The sequence below is a fragment of the Bubalus kerabau genome, chromosome 5, assembly GCF_029407905.1.
Source record: "Bubalus kerabau isolate K-KA32 ecotype Philippines breed swamp buffalo chromosome 5, PCC_UOA_SB_1v2, whole genome shotgun sequence".
In the NCBI taxonomy this organism is placed as follows: domain Eukaryota; kingdom Metazoa; phylum Chordata; class Mammalia; order Artiodactyla; family Bovidae; genus Bubalus; species Bubalus kerabau.
Genome location: NC_073628.1, coordinates 85454563 through 85473623, shown reverse-complemented (window position 1 = coordinate 85473623; position 19061 = coordinate 85454563). Strand labels below are relative to the sequence as shown.

Here is a 19061-nt window from a genome sequence, read left to right as displayed (position 1 = left end):
CTCATGACTTCTAAAATACATATTATATATGTATGTGTGTGTGTACCCAGTCATGTCCGATTCTTTTCGACCCCATGGACAGCAGCCTGCCAGGCTCCTCTGTCCATGGAATTTTTCCAGGCAAGAATATTGGAGTGGACTGCCATTTCCTACTCCAGAGGATCTTCCCAACCCAGGTATTGAATGCACATCTCCTGCATTGGCAGGTGGATTCTTCGCCACTAGCACCACCTGAGAAGTCCATATATGTGTGCATATATGCATATTTGCACAAACCTGCATACTTCCTAAACCCTGTCTTCTGCAAAAGTCAAAGAGTCAAGACATTCTTCAGCTACAAGAATTCAAAAGTAGAAACCAAAGCTGATTGAAATTTTCTTTTTCGGCCATCATGTCTTCACAAACAGTATTTTTGTTTACATATGTGCATACATACATATTTTTTTATAAAAAAGTGACTTTAATCGCTAGGTCATGTCTGACACTTTTGCGACCCCATGGACTGTAGCCCACCAGGCTCCTCTGTCCAAGGAATTTTCCAGGCAAGAATACTTGAGTGGGTTGCCATTTCTTTCTCCTTCAAATGCAACTTAAAAAAAAAAAAGCAGACATAAACTGGCAAGCATTTCAAAATCATCTTCATCCCAAGCAATACCACCCTTTTACAATTCCAAATGAAACAAAGATTTTCTCAAAGTTTATTCAAATCTCTAATTACAAAAAATGATACAAGCTTTGAAAAATACAAAATATATAAAGGACCAAGGGATATCTTCCCCCACCTCTAAGTCTCATTCTCCAAAAGTAATCGTAACAGAATGCTGGGATGTTTTTCCAGAACTTTTCTATACACAAGCACATATACAAAAAGATTTTCAAATACATACATTGTTCTACAACTTTATTTACCCAGTAATGTGTTATTGACATCCATCCATATCTGCAGAAACAGATCCACTTCAGTCTTAACAGCCACGTGCTATTCTACAATATGGCTGCAGCATAATTTAACCAGTCTCTATTAATGGGCATTAAAATTCTCTCTCCCTTTCTTTTCATCACCAAATTGCTATGCTAAGTATCCCTGTGCAACCAATGTTATTTTTATTTGTCAGAATCCCTAAAATAGAGTCAAAAAAACCAGTGCTCAATTTTGCTAGGTACTACCAAATTGCCCTCCAAAGGAGCATACCAATTCAGTTTACAAAGGTATAAAAGCTCTCTAGTCCCTATCTGTGCTTATAAGGGACATAATGGACACTTTTTTTAGAGTCACTATGAGAATTAAGTGAGGTAGTACATAAGGTAAAGCGCTTAAAATCATGCCTGTCACTGCTTAGGGTGTGCTAAGTCACTTCAGTCATGTCCAGCTCTTTGCGACCCTAAGGACAGTAGCCCTCCAGGGTCCTCTGTCCATGGGATTTCTCAGGCAAGAATACTGGAGTGGGTTGCCATTTCCTTCTCCAGGGGATCTTCCCAACCCAGGAATCGAACCTACACCTCTTATGTCTCCTGCACTGGTAGGCGTGTTCTTTACCACTAGTGCCCACTGGGAAGCCCCTGCCATTCATTGCTTAGTAAATGATAGTAAATATTACCTATTGAATAATTATTTTCAATCACCATATATTGTGGTAACAAGTGGAAAATGGCTCTTACTTTCCTTTGAAAATCAAGGTTAATCACCATCCTAATCCCTTGACTCTTAACCAGAACCAGTCAGAGTGAGAAGTGAGTCATCTTAACAGACAGGCACTAACTCTGTACTTTAGTTCCTGATCCCAATATATCCTGGCAGATTATGCGAAAACCAAAGCCAAATATTATTCGTGGTTCACAAAAAACATTAAAGAAGAAACCCCAGACTTTCCAAATGTTACATGTACGGTGTTTTACAACAGAGGCTCTCAAAGGATGGTCCAGGGACTCAGAAGCCCTTTCAGGAGGCCCACAAAGTCAAAACTATTTTGATAATAAGACATTTTTTTGTCTGTTTTCTTCTCTTCCTCTCATAGTATACAGTGGAGTCTTCTAGGGGCTAAATGACGTGTGATTTTACAATACACTAAATGCAGGAGCAATGATGAGAATCTGCGGGTCTTCTACTAAGCCAGATATTAAAGAGATATTCAAAAATGTAAAGCAAGCAAGTTCTCTCAGTAAGTTTTCTTTTGCTTTGAAAATATAGCCCACTTCATTAAAATCCTTGTCAAAATGTAACTATTTATTATGTCTAAATCCTGCCATCCCTTGGTATCTGCTATGGACTGGTTTCAGGACCCCGCCAAACTAAAATCCACAGATACTCAAGTCCCTTATGTAAAATGGCATCTTATTTGCACAAAACCTATACACATCCTTCCATATACTTTAAATCCTCTCTAGAATCTAATACAATGTAAATGTATGTTAGGCAAGAATACTGGAGTGGGTTGCCAATCCCTTCTCCAGAGGTTCCCGACCCAGAGATAGAACCCAGGTGTCCTGCATTGCAAGTGTATTCTTTACCATCTGAGCCACCAGGGAAGCCCCATAAATGTATGGAAATAGTTGTAAATAAAAGTTAAATGGTCTGTAAATAGTTGCCTTCACACTGAAAATTCAAGTTTTGCTTTTTGGAACTTTCTGGAATCTTTCTGTTCCCTGAAGATTTTTGATCCATGGATGGCCAGCTGTACACAGTTTCAAAACTGATCAATTTAGTTTTTTAAGCAGCAAAATCAACAAATATAATCACATTATTTATGTGGTTATGGTTTCCTTTACACCTCTTCAGAGTCCTAAGTACATTTTTTTTAAAACCCTTTTAGGAAATCTTTATAATTTTTAAGAGAGTAAAGGAGTCCTGAGACTGAAGTTTAAGAACCACGTCTATGAAATCAGGTGCTTCAAATGACAGCATAAATCAAGAGCAGTCAACCCACGGTATCAACTAGCTCATTGCTTCACTTCTCTCTCTGTGAAGGTCAGAGGCAACCTTGAGAGGAATACCATGCCTTCACAGAAGATTTCCTATGGTCTCAAGAGATGCAGTACAACTAGAAAAGGCAAATCCAAGTGCAGGGAAAAACATGAGTGTTCCAATGAGAACAAACCAGTGATCCCTTCATGACAAAAGGGTCTAAAATAAAAACCCAACCCAGCTGGCCAGCTGGCTGTCCCCAGACGTGTGCTGCCGTGTGGGGAACTCAGGATCCCTTACAAACTGTAACAGTAGAAGCCACGATGGCCAAGATGAGAGGAAGTCTGCACTGTTGAGGTCCAGGCACCAGCCTCCATCCCTGTCTCCAATGGTCGCTCTGTTCTTGAGCCCTTGAACAAGCACCAGGCTCTCTGAAGAAGGAGAACTTACTGCTATCCACAAAGCAGGTCATGCTGTCTGATTAAGAACGTCCTCTGCTGTGGCATTCACATGGACCAAATGTTTTCAGGCTCAGGGCTCTGACATACAGCCCTTCCCCAAACCTCCTTGCAGAAGAAAAGGAAGAAGCAAAAGAAACAGGAATTATAACTCCCACTTAAAAAAGGAAAAATGGAAGTCATATCCAATGAGACCTTTCCCAACCCACCTCATTATCGATCGTTCTACTTTATTTATTCCAAGTCCTTGACCCACCAGTAAACCCATTAGCCCTTGCCCAGGAATCTGCAAATCCTGATTTCAAGGCATCTCTCAAGGTTTTATGACCCTTGAGAGGTCAACACTGCAGCAGTTCACTTGCAGCTGGTACTGGTATATTTCAGAAAACCAGCTGTAAACCCAGAGAATGCCTTTTATACACTATTTGAACACTGCCTGGGTTCAATCCCTGGTCCAGAAATTGAGATCCTGCAAGCCTTGCAGCACAGCACATCCCCTCCCACACCCCAAAAATAAAAACGAACATCACAAAGAAGCATGGTTGAGACAGCAACTTTCCAGCAATAACCACTTCCCCAAGCAGTTGGGCCCCTTGTCAGGGTGCTGATAATACATGCTGCAGAACCCAGAGCTACCAGGCAGCATCAGAGGCCACAGACTCCCGGAGTCCCAACTCCAACTACTTTTGCAGTGCAATTTTAACCGTGGAACTCCCCTGGCTCCCGCCCATTTTCAGCCCTGGGTTTCCTCCAGACTTTAAAAGAATGCTGAGAACTCCCCAATACTATTTCATGAAATACCTTTTTTTGCTTTTAATTTAAATCATTAAACTTTTTCTTAATAAGAAAAATAAGTGATAGCAGTAATGGAATTGTATGGTAAATCAAGAAGCACCCCACATACGAAGGGCTGGGTTTGTGTAGTTTATTTTGGAAAACGTATGATTTCATCTGTCTTATGACTCAAGTTTAGCTCTGATAATTTAATGAATAATTGGTCATACTGTATTTATTACAAAACTTTTCTAGTCCAACTATGAAATAACTTGGCAGTCTGGTTTTATCTGCAAGATGCTCCACATCTTCCCCAATTAATGCTGTAGGGTTTAAGAAAATGAAAGTTCTCTTAGACTGCATTCAAACTCTAGATACACCCCCACAGGACTGAACAGGAGGAAAAGCCCAGTTTTCTAACTTGCTTGAATGAGAATTAAAGATCTATACCTTTCAATGCTGAAGCCTTCAGCATTTCATTACTTGAAAGGAATGAATTGTTTTCAACCACACATTCTACAGAAATGTCAAGGTGTTCTCAACGAATTGTTGTTGTTGTTACTGTGATCATTACTTTAGGAAGCAACAAATAAAATACCAATTAAGTAACTTTAAAATATGAAATTAAATAAATTCCTCAATTATGAACCAAATAAGGACATAACAGTATTAATGGTCAAGCTATTGACTTAAGCTTTGCACTTAACCCCCTCACCTCCACCATCCCAATCCCAGCATAATGGGTCTGGAAAAGATGTCCTGGGAAAAAAAATCATCCTGCCCATCTCAAACAGAGCTTTTCTCCTTGACCTATAATAGCTCAATAACAATTGTTTCTTGAATACAATTCCTATGACTGTGCATACATATTAACACATTTCCATAAACTGCTGTCACATAGCACTTTACATTGGTCCAATGTGTCCAGGCTGATAAAACATTTTCACATAAATTCTTGCCTCTAGATAGATGGTTAAGAATTAGAGCTGCCTGCACAGTTATTAAAGGCAAAGCACACTATGGAACCTCGATAACCTATGCTCCTACTGTACAGTACTTAGCGTGTGCTAAGTCGCTCCAGTCGTGTCCGACACTGTGCGACCCTATGGACTGGAATCTCCAGATCCATGGAATTCTCCAGGCAAGAATACTGAAATGGGTTGCCATGCCCTCCTCCAGGGGATCTTCCCGACCCAGGGATCGAACCCCGGTCTCCTATGTCTCTACTGGCAGGCGGGTTCTTTACCACTAGCGCCCCCTGGGAAGCATCTCAATTTCAGCCCTTCTGATACACTGTAATTAATCATCTCACTCACTCATCTGCTCCTTAAGGATTCTTAAGGATGTCCCGTTCATCTTCTTCTTATCTACACGCCCAACAGAATCTGGACCACAGGAAGTGCTCCGTAAACACCAAGAGTCTTCCGCCTCCTGCAAGCTCAGTACTTTCCTGGCTAGGCCTCCGCTGTGATCCAGATTTACACCATCCCTGCTCCCACTCATCCCTACCTCCGCCAACTGTGACTTCCGCAACTGCACCAACGAAGCTTATACCCCAGAACGCAGACGGTTTTGCTCCCCAGCAAAACTACCCACGACTCAACGCTTCCTCTTAAGTCTGCCCACCGGCTCTCCCCAACCCATCCTGCAGTGGGTCCAGCTCTGCCCTGCACAGCTGCAGGTGATGAGCCTGGGGTCCCTTCAGCCACCCGCCGCGGCAGTTCAGGCGACGGCCAGGAGGAGCCCGTCTGCCGCGAGGTGCCCTCGGGGAGTCGCGAGTCTAAGGGAAGTGCGGGGCTGGGCATCTGGGCACACCGCGGAGATCTAGTGCAGCCACGGCACGGGAGAGTCCGGGGAGAGCTGCCCCGCTACGTCCCCGGCATCCCGGACCCTGCACTGTTTTGGACTCGGGCGAGGGCGATACGTACCCGAGAAGGCAGCGGTCGCAGACGACACCACGACTCCCCTTGCTCACCGTGTACGCCAAAGGATCTGAGCGGAAAAGCAGTTCTCCCGGCCGCAGCGGTGCCAACGCGCGCAGCCCGTTTCCCCTATCGGTGGTGCTGAACTTTTCCACTTTCGATGGCTCCATCCTTGCCGAGATCGGACACCTCTGCGTCTGTCGGGACTAGCAGCTAGGGTCTCGTGGGCCACCTGAGCCGCGCGCCTGCGCTCTGCGCTCACGTACGCCCGAGGGGCGGGGCGGGCGCGTGCGGCCTCTGAGCATGCCCAGATGGGGTCCCTTCAAGGCTGGCTGCGCCGGCCGGGGAGAAGAGGGTGTGGGCTGTCATTTGTGCTCTCTTGACCTTTCGTTCCTAAGGCGGCGCTGCATGGAGAGGCGGTTTTTCCCCCCCGCTAACATTTTATTATGATCATTTTTCAATGCAGACAGAAAGTTGAGAGCACAGTGCAGTGAGCACCTATATACCCTCCACCTAGATCACACAGTTCTTAGCATTTTGCAGTTTCTGCTCATTTTCTCCCGCTATGTATGTATGCTTATAACAGTGATTCAGACACTTCAAAGTAAGTTGTTGTGTTGAACCATTTGAAAATGGCAGACATCATAACGTTTCACAACTCTTTACATCATGACATGTCAAAAGTACTGTAACATGCATTTCCGCAGAATAACAGTATTCTGTAAAACAACATCATCACATCTAAGAAAATTATTCTGATTGAGAGAGTAGCACTGCCATATATAAAACAGATAACTAATGGGAAGCTGTTATATTGCACACGGAGCTCAGTTCTCTCCTCTGTGATGACCTACAAGTGTCGGATAGGGATTGGGGGTGGGAGGGAGGCTCAAAAGGGAAGGTATATATGTATAAATATAGCTAATTCTTGCTGTTTGTTGGATTCACGTTGTGAAAACTAATGCAACATTGTAAAGCAATTATATTTCAAATTTAAATAAATTAAAAAACTGAAGCCAAGAGGTTGTCTGTCCATTCTCCTTTGGAAGATAATAGGTAATGATCATCATAATAGGTAATGATACCTATTATATGACCTTACCTGGTCTGTTCAACTTCTGAGCCTCAGTTTCTGCATCAAAAAATGGGGAAAATAATACTGCCTCCCACACAGTGCTGTTGTGTAGATTTAGTTAGAACAAGTAAAGTAGCAGTGTTGGCACACAGTATTTAATATATATGTCAGTTACAACTATGATCATTATTATTTGTGCTTATTTTCAATCACTTTAAAATTATATAAAAATAAAGATATTCCAAATTTTAAAAATTTATTCTGGGAATTCCTGGTGATCCAGTAGTTAAGACTGTACTTTCACTGCCAAGGGTGTGGGTTCAATCCCTGGTCCAGGAACTAAGAACCCGCAAGACATGTGACCAAAAAAAAATCATTCTATAATAGCAAGCAAAAAACATATTCACTCTAAGAATGGCTTTGCTAACTTTTTCTTCATAAAACAAGATTGCATTTTCTTTTTCATGACAGTGACTCTTTTAAAATTCTAAGCTAGGATTCTTGTTAAAATGTCCCACATTCTGTATTTGCCTGTTATTTTCTCCTAGTGTCATTTCCCTTGTTCCGCAGTTCCCTGCGTGCCCTATAAAATTCAGGCTAGATCTAGATGTTAGAAAATGGAGGTTTCACTTGATTTAAGTGTTTTTTAGTAAAAATTCACACTACAAATTATAGATTGTTCACTTCATATTGCATCAGATCATATCAGAGCATGCATAATATCAGGTTGTTTGCTACTAATAAAATTAAGTTTGATCAGCTGGTAAAAGTGGGGGCTGCTAAAACTCTTCCTTGTAAATGTGCATTTTACCTTTGCTATTAGTAATTTTTGAGGTAATATTCTTGCACCCTAAGAATAGCTTGACTTTTCACAACCTTGAGAGGCAAACTTCTGGCACTTCCTAAAGTAGCCCAGCAGTGGCTGTGCTGTAGCGGAAAGAGCTGTGGGTCAGGATTTCAAAACATGACTTTGAGTCCCAGGTCTGCTGTGTGAGCTCTGGCGACTTTTCCAAGCCTGTTTAGTAACGTTATAATGAAGACTATAATATCTTACAAAGTGATGAGAGGAAATCCTATGAAAGTATTTTTAAAAATCTTTAATTCACCTTACAAATGTAGCTCCGGAGTCGTTATTCTGAGGTAAAGCTTTTACATCTATAAGTTTAGGTTAATGCCTCAGCATTCAACAACACTGCTGGTATAATCATCTCATACCAGTATTTAGCATTAAGCATGATACATAGAAGCAACTCACAAACCTCTTACTGAACTAAATAACATGTCATAAGGAGTTCCAGAGAACCGGGGGCTAATTGTACCATAGAATATTCCCTGTCACTAGAGCATGTGAAGAGTTCTCAAGGGAAACATGATGCTGGGCTCCATACTCAGAGATGAGATGACTTAGTCCTTCCTTTCTGGGATGTGGTTCCAGCTACCCGGACATGACCCCTTTTCCTCTAATATATGACTTGTTCCCCTTCCCTCTGATGCAGAAAGTCAGCTGCCCCACATCTTAGAGGAATCATCCTGTTCCCGCAGTCTCACTGTTTCCTAGTGTGTGCATATATAAGTTTCTCATTTCCCAGTGGTTGGGACTTGGCTGGTGGTGAGCCATCACCTCCCATGAAGAAAAAAGCAATATCCCAGACAATGATACAATAAGAAAGGAAGAGCCCTACACTTCCAACTGTTCACCTAACTGGACATTTCCATGGAAGAGACAGCTTGGTTAAATAACTCTTATTTTGATCTGTGTTAAAGAGAGAAAACCAATGTCACTACATCCCAGCCTCTTTAGTATCTAAAGTGCAATACCTGGGTTCTGCCCATCTGGCCTTCCCATGCAGAGTTATAGAGGCACTTTTTGATAATACATACCTTTATTTTTCTTCATTCCCTGCTCACATTCATTGTTCAGGAACAACAGGAGCCAGGGCAGGCAAGAAATGCCTGGAACAAGTATCAGATACTTTCAAGAGAACCAAGAGAAGTTAGGAACTCTCATCAAGCTGCTTATACCACAAGAGGTCATCTATGCTTCCAGAAAAGCTCAGTGTCCAAGAGGTATGCACAAGAGATCTCTGTTAGGGCCCATACATGGCAACATGGAGTCAAAACTTTTATCTCAGAAGCAGATGCTAGGCATCAGAAAGATAGCTACAAAGCAAAACACATGGGCACAGTTTCAGGGGTGCAAACTTCCATCTTCCTGCAATCTTAAATAATGCATTGCTCATAATTAGCATGCAGAGATTTGACAGATGAATGAATGGCAGGGTCTCGGTCCCTATTCTTGTGGGTTGTTTCATGAAACTTGAGTGTGATGCTGTGTGCCTGTGAGCAGTACACTGGCAGGAGAAGGCATGGGCTTCTCAACTGGAGGTTTAAGGCTCAGAAAGAATGTAGGATTTAAGTTTTGGGGGCTCTTTATTGTTTGGGGGTATTTTTCACTGCACTGGGTCTTTATTGCAGCACAGGGGGCTCTTTGTTGGGGCCACTTGGGCTTTTACAGTTGTGGTACAGAAGTTTAGTTGCTCTGTGGCGTGTGGGATCTTAGCTCCCCAGCCAAGGATTGAACCCACATGCCCTGCATTGCCACGTGGATTCTTAATCACTGGACTACCAGGTAAGTCCAAGAATTTCAGTTATTGAGATGTTATGTGAAGCCAAGATAACTCAATGTTGAGCCACAGAATGTAAAGTTGGAATGAGTTAAATAATCCCTGATTTGAGTTTAGAATACTGAGCCTAGTGTTGAGGATCTTTGGGACCCAACTGTGAACAAAAAGAGGGCTTCAAGAATTGGGGAAGTAGCCTAAACCCTGCAAAGCATCTTTCTTACCAAATAGGTCACCCACTGTCCCATGCTTGGCCAGTGGACACAGACTAAGGAAACTTCATACTCAGAGTCCTTAAAGGGACTTAAAAAGCTCCTTTCCAAGGCTCTTGCTGCTGCTGCTGCTGCTAAGTCGCTTCAGTCGTGTCCGACTCTGTGCGACCCCATAGACGGCAGCCCACCAGACTCCCCCGTCCCTGGGATTCTCCAGGAAAGAACACTGGAGTGGGGTTCCATTTCCTTCTCCAATGCATGAAAGTGAAAAGGGAAAGTGAAGTCGCTCAGTCATGTCCAACTCTTAGCAACCCCATGGACTGCAGCCTACCAGGCTCTTCCATCCATGGGATTTTCCAGGCAAGAGTACTGGACTGGGGTGCCATTGCCTTCTCCGTCCAAGGCTCTTAGTTTTCCTCAATGAACAAAGGAAGGAAGCAGGGGTCTCAGGCACATAGAAGCCATGGAGTACTGGGGGTCATCCTCTATTTCCTGGTGGCAGTCTTGAGACTGTCAGCAGTCCCTCCACATCCACATCTTCCATCCCAAGGAGAAACGGCTAAATGAGTCACTGCTTGGGACCACTATGATCCAGACTTCACTCACTAATCCAAGACCAACCTGGAAGAGACAGGGTTCAGGGAATGGGGAGGACCAGGTACTTCATGGAACTGGACCTGGGGCAGTGTGGAGGGAGATCAAAGGGCTGGAGCCCCAAGGGGCTTGCCTTCAGGTGAGAAGCACAGCCAGTACAAAATAATGCAGAGGAAGTTAGAGACATGGAATCACCAATTAGTTAAGAGGATGAAAGAAAAAAATTCAAACTACTGCTAATGAAAAGAAAAAAAACACATTTTAGGCAACCATGTTAGAGGGAAGACTGAATTATCTTTTCACCCTCGCTATAGAAACTGATAATGTTATATTATGATATTATAATATAAACTTGCTCTCTGGGCTCAGAATTAGTTTGGGGTAACATGGCTAACGCGCAGTTGTGGATGTGTCTGGTGATGGAAATAAAGTTCGATGCTGTAAGGAACAATATTGCATAAGAATCTGGAATGTTAGGTCCATGAATCAAACAGGAGGTCAAACAGGAGATGGCAAGAGTGAACACTAATATTTCAGGAATCAGCAAACTAAAAATGGACTAGAATGGGTGAATTTAATTCAGATGACCATTATATCTACCACAGTGGGCAAGAATCCCTTAGAAGAAATGGAGTAGCCCCTCATAATAAACAAGAGTCCAAAATGCAGTACTTGGGTGCAATCTCAAAAATGACAGAATGATCTCTGTTCATTTCCAAGGCAAACCACAGAGTATCACAGTAATCCAAGTCTGTGCCCCAACCACTAATGACAAAGAAGCTGAAGTTGAATGGTTCTATGAGGACCTATAATACCATCTAGAACTAACACCAAAAAAAGATGTCCTTTTCATCACAGGGGACTGGAATGCAAAAGTAGGAAGTCAAGAGATACCTGGAGTAACAGGCAAGTTTGGCCTTGGAATACAAAATGAAATAGAGCAAAGGCTAATAGAGTGTTTCTCAAGAGAACACACTGGTCATAGCAAACACCCTTTTCCAACAAAACAAGAGACAACTCTACACATGAACATCACCAGATGGTCAATACCGAAATCGGATTGATTATATTCTTTGCAGCCAAAGATGGAGAAGCTCAATACAGTCAGCAAAAACAATACCAGGAGCTGACTGTGGCTTAGACCATGAACTCCTAAATGCCAAATTCAGACTTAAATTGAAGAAAGTAGGAAAACCACTAGATAACTCAGTTATGACCTAAATCAAATGCCTTATGATTGTACAGTGTGAGTGACAAACAGATTCAAGGGATTAGATCTGAGAGCGCCTGAAGAACCATGGACGGAGGTTCATGACACTGTACAGGAGGCAGGGATCAAGACCGTCCCCAAGAAAAAGAAATGCAAAAACGCAAAATGGTTGAATGAGGAGGCCTTCAATAGCTGAGAAAAGAAGAGAAGAGAAAGACAAAGGAGAAACGGTATGGACCTAATGGAAGCAGAAGATATTAAGAAGAGGTGGCAAGAATACAGAGAAGAACTATACAAAAGAGACCTTAATGACCCAGATATCCACATTGGTGTAATCACTCACCTAGAGCCAGACATCCTGGAATGCAAAGTCAAGTGGGCCTTAGGAAGCATCAGTACAAACAAAGCTAGTGAAGGGGATGGAATTCCAGTTAAGCTACTCCAAGTTCTAAAAGGCACTGTTAAAGTGCTACACTCAATATGCCAGCAAATTTGGAAAACTCAGCAGTGGCCACAGGACTGGAAAAGGTCAGTTTTCATTCCAATCACAAAGAAAGGCAATACAAAGAATGTTCCGACTACCACACAATTGTACTCATCTTACATGCTAGCAAAGTAATGCTCAAAATTCTCCAAGCAAGGCTACATACAACAGTACGTGGACTGAGAACTTCCAGAGGTTCAAGCTGGATTTAGAAAAGGGATAGGAACCAAAGATCAAATTGCCAATATCCGCTGGATCATCAAAAAAGCAAGAGAGTTCCAGAAAAACATCTACTTCTGCTTTATTGACTACCCCAAAGCCTTTGACTGTGTGGATCACAACAAACTGTGGAAAATTCTTCAAGAGAAGGGAATGCCAGACTACCTTACCCACCTACTCAGAAATCTGTATGCAGGTCAAGAAGCAACAGTTAGAACTGGACATGGAACAACAGACTGGTTCCAAATTGGGAAAGGAGTACGTCAAGGCTATATATTGTCACCCTACTTATTTAACTTATATGCAGACTACATCGTGCAAAATGCTGGGCTGGAGGAAGCACAAGCTGGAATCAAGATTTCTGGGAGAAATATCAATAACCTCAGATACACAGATGACACCACCCTTATGGCAGAAAGCGAAGAAGAAACTAAAGGGCCTCTTAATGAAAGCGCAAGAGGAGAGTGAACAAGCTGGCTTAAAACTCAACATTCAGAAACAAAGATCATAGCATCTGGTCCCATGACTTCATGGCAAATAGATGGGGAAACAGTGGAAACAATGACAGACTTTATCTGGGGGTGGGGCTCCAAAATCACTGCAGATGATCACTACAGCCATGAAATTAAAAGATACTTGCTCCTTGGAAGAAAAGCTATGACAAACCTAGACAGCATATTAAAAAGCAGAGAATGTCTCTGAGTTCACTCAGACTCATGTCCATCGAGTTGGTCATGCCATCCAGCCATCTCATCCTCTGTCGTCCCCTTCTCCTCCTGCCCCCAATCACTCCCAGCATCAGAGTCTTTTCCAATGAGTCAACTCTTCACATGAGGTGGTCCAAGTACTGGAGTTTCAGCTTTAGCATCATTCCTTCCAAAGAACACCCAGGACTGATCTCCTTTAGGATGGACTGGTTGGATCTCCTTGCAGTCCAAGGGACTCTCAAGAGTCTTCTCCAACACCACAGTTCAAAAGCATCAATTCTTCCACGCTCAGCTTTCTTCACAATCCAATTCTCACATCCATACATGACTACTGGAAAAACCATAGTCTTGACTAGACGGACCTTTGTTGGCAAAGTAATGTCTCTGCTTTTGAATATGCTATCTAGGTTGGTCATAACTATCTCCAAGGAGTAAGCGTCTTTTAATTTCATGGCTGCAGTCACCATCTTCAGTGATTTTGGAGCCCAAAAAAATAAAGTCTGACACTGTTTCCACTGTTTCCCCCTCTATTTCCCATGAAGTGATGGGACCAGATGCCATGATCTTCGTTTTCTGAATGTTGAGCTTTAAGCCAACTTTTTCACTCTCCTCTTTCACTTTCATCAAGAGGCTTTTGAGTTCCTCTTCACTTTCTGCCATAAGGGTGGTGTCATCTGCATATCTGAGGTTATTGATATTTCTCCCAGAAATCTTGATTCCAGCTTGTGCTTCTTCTAGCCCAGCGTTTCTCATGAGGTACTCTGCACAGAAGTTAAATAAGCAGGGTGACAATATACAGCCTTGATATACTCCTTTTTCTATTTGGAACCAGTCTGTTGTTCCATGTCCAGTTCTAACTGTTGCTTCCTGACCTGCATATAGGTTTCTCAGGGGGCAGGTCAGGTGGTCTGGTATTCCCATCTCTTTCAGAATTTTCCACAGTTTATTGTGATCCACACAGTCAAAGGCTTTGGCATAGTCAATAAAGCAGAAATGGATGTTTTTATGGAACTCTCTTGCTTTTTCCATGATCCAGCAGATGTTGGCAATTTGATCTCTGGTTCCTCTACCATGAACTTACTTAGATCTAATTGTATGGGCAGCTGTCTTCCTTTTCTAGTGAAACCTTTTCTTCAGAGACACCAGGCCATGTTCCCAATATTCCATTTGAACATTGTACTAAACTCACCAGGTTTGGGGTATTCAAATGAATTGAATGACCCTTCATTACCCTCAGCCGCCAGCAAAAATAAAAGGCCTTTAGGCAAAATATCTTTGAAAGTGCTTAACCCCAAAGTACATAGTACTGGACTTTTGCATCATTAGGAATCACTCCATCTCTGGCACCTTCTTATCAGAATTTAAATGACTTGAATTTCTAACACATGCTTCAATTATTCCAACCATTCTTCTTCCTATTACTTTCACATTCCTTGACTCTTCAGCAAGTTTGGGTCCATAGAGAGGCAGATGCTAAGAAAAGATTAGCCATGTAAAACCTTTTTAAAAGAAGGGAGCAGAAGGCAGGAAGGGCTTCAGACTGTGACTGCAGGGTGATCTATAGGAAGAGAGAGGAAAGGCAGGAAGATTGGATAGGAAGTCCCCAAACACAGCAAAATTCAAAGCAAGTTTTAGTCAGTTCAATAGGGAGCCCTTAAGTCAAAACCGCCCTCTGAAAATGTTTTTGTCTTCTAAATATTTTTATTTGGCTGCGCCAGGTGTTAGCTGTTGTATGAATGACCTTTAGCCGCAGCATGCAAGCTCCTAGTTGGGGCATGCGGTATCTAGTTCCCTGACCAGGAATCGATCCCAAGTCCCCAGATTGGGAGCACAGAGTCTCCGTTACTGGACCACCAGGAAAACCCCCAAACTGCCCTTTGGAGTTCTGTGTGTCATCAGATGGGGACTTCCTCAGTACTTCCACCATGCTTAGTCTAGGAGCAGCCTGTTAAGTGTGGCCTCTGGCATACAGTGGTAGACTGAAGGAGTAAGAAGCTGGGGACACCAGTCAAATTGCTCCCCACACAGATGTGGCCCCCCCATCACTGTCTTTAGGCTGCATCCATCCCATGTGAAAGACAGTGAATATCAGACTAATTTCTCACTAACAGAAATCATTCACACACACAGATCTAATAGCTAATGTCCTCAAACACAACTTTCACTATTAATCTAATTGTCCTTTTCCTCCGTTGCTCTAGTCCTACAATGACACAGTATAGGATAAAATGATACAACTGTAAATTTTGTTTCCATTCTTAGTTAGACCCTCTGTATTAGTCTTTCCTTAACTCCCCAATTGCCCACAGCACTCGACAAATCTTTGTCATTCTCAAATCCCCTCTTCCATTCTGCCAGAAGTGACACCGCCTGGTACTTCTCAAGAGCACACACCAGTGGTGGTTTATTGGCAAGTCGTGTCTGACTCTTGAGACCCCATGGGCTGTAGCCTGCCAGGCTCCTCTGTCCATGGGATTCTCCAGGCAAGAATACTGGAGTCGGTAGCCATTTTCTTCTCCAGGGGATCTTCCTAACCCAGGAATTGAACCCAGGTCTCCTGCATTGCAGGCAGATTTGTTACCAACTTAGCTACGAGGGAAACAAAATACAGGGAAAGGGTAACAAGAATGGTGATTTGTTTTTTGTATTAGCTAACATTAATTGAGTGCCTATTATTTGTTAGACACCATCCTAGGCAGTTTAAACTTATAAATCCTCTTTCTGCCCATCAGGAAAGAGACACCATGTAGAGATTAAGGAGCTATGCAGCTAAGGTCTCCGGTCAGGAGCAGACATTCTGGCTCAGAGAATGTGTAAGAGAGAAAGAGACGGAGAGAGAAATTCAGTGTAAAGACTGAAAGCTCAGGGTTCTAAGTAATGAACAAGGAACCATCACTGGCATAACCCAGCCTCAGATCTGGGAGTCCTTCTTTTTTCATTGGCAGGTCTTGTTAGCTTCATGTCCATTATTTCAGGTTGATCCTTCCTGTCCCCAGATTCTCCCAGTTAAAAGGCATTAATTCATCTTTTGCTCCCTGCATACATCTGTATCAGCACCCATACCCAGCTCTTTTTACCTTGTTTCCACAACATGTGCTTTTCTGGTCTTTTGACATCATACCGTTTCTTAAAAACATCAGCTAATCCTTCTGAGCTTTATTTAACATGTCTTTCTCCGCTGACTTCATTCTTGTAACCTAGTAACGTGTTTAAAGGCTTCCCAGGTGGCACTAGCAATACAGGATCTGCCTGCCAATGCAGGAGACATAAGAAATGTGGGTTTGATCCCTAGGTGAGGAAGACACCCTGGAGGAGGTCTTTGAACCCACTCCAGTATTCTTGCCTGGAGAATCCTGTGGACAAAGGAGCCTGGCGAGCGAACTACAGGACATGGGATCGCAAAGAATCTGACAGGACTGAATACTTTTTAAAAGATGATGCTGTTAAAGTGCTGCACTCAATATGTCAGCAAATTCAGAAAACTCAGCAGTGGCCAAAGGGCTAGAAAATTCCAACCCCAAAGAGGCAATGCCAAAGAATGTTCTAACTACCATACAATTGTGCTCATTTTGCATGCTAGTAGGTAATGCTCAAATCCATTCAAGCTAGCCTTCAGCAGTGTGTGAACTAAGGACTTCCAGAGGTACAAGCTGGATTTAGAAAAGGCAGAGGAATCAGAGATCAAATTGCCAACATTCACTGGATCATAGAAAAAGGGAATTCCAGAAAAATATCTACTTCTGCTTCATTGACTTCACCAAAGCCTTTGACTGTGTGGATCACAACAAACTGTGGACAATTCTGAAAGAAATGGGAATATCAGACCACCTTATCTGCCTCCTAAGAAACCTGTATGCAGGTCAAGAAGCAACAGTTAAAACTGGATATGGAACAATGAACCAGTTCAAATTGGGGAAGGAATACATCAAGGCTGTATATTGTCACACTGTTTAACTTATATACAGAGGGCATGGGTGTGTGCCAAGTCGCTTCAGTCATGTCTCACTTTTTTGACTCTATGGACTGTAGCCTGCCAGGCTCATCTGTCCATGGGATTCTCCAGGCAAGAAAACTGGAGTGGGTTGCCATGCCTTCCTCCAGGGGTTCTTCCAGACCCAAGGATTGAACTTGTCTCCTGAAACTCCTGCACTGCAGGCAGATTCTTTATTGCTGAGCCACCTGGAAAGCCCTATATGCAGAGTATGTCATGGACTGGAGGAATCACAAGCTGGAATTAAGATTGCCAAGAGAAATATCAACAACTTCAGATATTCAGACACCACCACCCTTACGGCAAAAAGCGAAGAGGAACGAATGAGCCTCTTGATGAGAGTGAAAGAGGAGACTGAAAAAGTTGGGTTAAAACTCAACATTCAAAAAACTAAGATCATGGCATCCGGTCCCATCAATTCATAGCAAATAAATGGGGAAACAATGGAAAGAGTAACAGATTTTATTTTCTTGGGGGGGGTGACTGCAGCCATGGAATTAAAAGACACTTGCTTCTTAGAAGGAAAGTTATGACAAAGCTAGACAGCACTTTAAAAAGCAGAGACATCACTTTGCCAACAATGACCCTATAGTCAAAGCTATGGTTTTTCCAGTAGTCACGTATGGATGGGAGAATTGGACCATAAAAAAGGCTGAGCACTGAAGAACTGACGCTTTCGAACTGTGGTGCTGGAGAAGACTCCTGAGAGTCCCTTGGACTGCAAGATCAAACCAGTCAATCCTAAAGGAAACCAACCCTGAATATTCATTGAAATGACTGATGCTGAAGCTCCATACTTTGGCCACCTAATGTGAAGAGGTGACTCATTGGGAAATACCCTTATACTGGGAAAGACTGAAGGCAAAAGAAGAGGGCAGCAGAGGACAAGATGGTTAGATAGCATCACTGACTCAATGAACATAGTTTGAGCAAACTCCAGGAGATAGTGAAGGACAGGAAAGCCTGGTGTGTTGCAGCTCACGGGGTCACAAAGAGTCAAACACGACTTAGCAACTGAACAACCTATTTAAATGTCTCATGTTAAAAAAAATCAACCAAGAACTATAGGGACCCATCCTACACCTCGACTTCTTTTTCTGCCCCTATACAGCCAAGTTTACAACAAAGCACACACTCCCACCATCAGGGTTCTGGCTCCACCACTTATTTGAAACTGGCCTAACTGATAATTACACTGGTTGTAAATTTTTAGTTAACTGACCTCTCCAGAGGCTTTGGTTACTATTGACTCCCCTGTGCTTTTACTGTGCAACAAGGCTAACTATAATTCAAACTTCTTGGGGCACCTGTTACCATGAGCAACTATCCCTACATATTAAGCTTCATTAATTACTTTATTTTTTAGTGAATACGTAATTATTCTTTTCTTTTCTTAAACTCTGTATTATATCAACATTTACCACTACCACTCCTGCTGCTGCTAAGTCACTTCAGTCGTGTCTGACTCTGTGACCCCATGGATTGTAGCCTGCCAGGCTCCTCTGTCCACAGGATTCTCCAGGCAAGAATACTGAAGTGGGTTCCATGCCCTTCTCCAGGCATGTTCCCAACCCAGGGCCTGAACCCGCATCTCTTACATCTCCTGCATTGGCAGGCAGTTCTTTACCACTAATGCCACCTGGGAAGCCCCACCACTCCTGATAATAACCCTGATAAATGCCACTATTACTCATTAGGAAACCAAGGCCTCAGAAGAATCTATGGTGAAATAAATGTTTTAAAAAGATTAATATAGCAGTAATAAACAAGATGTAATGAAAATGAGAGAGAAGTAGGTAAGTTTCAGGAGAAATTTAGACGTAACGCATAGGACTGAGAAGGAAGACTGAAAGACTTTATGAAGATCAGGCAGATTATGTAATAGTAGGATA

General features: G+C 42.7%; 1 protein-coding gene across 11 annotated transcripts in view; it reads right to left on the bottom strand.

Moving 5' to 3' along the window:
- The window catches only part of SMYD3 (SET and MYND domain containing 3), a 761886-nt gene extending 755570 nt beyond the window's left edge, over positions 1–6316 (bottom strand). For all 11 annotated transcript variants that reach the window (XM_055582073.1, XM_055582077.1, XM_055582080.1 and 8 more), the window contains exon 1: positions 6063–6316. In XM_055582073.1, coding sequence (XP_055438048.1) covers positions 6063–6226 — 164 coding nt within the window. In that variant the 5' untranslated portion in view covers positions 6227–6316. The remainder of the gene's footprint in view (positions 1–6062) is intronic.
- Positions 6317–19061: the final 12745 nt, after the last annotated feature.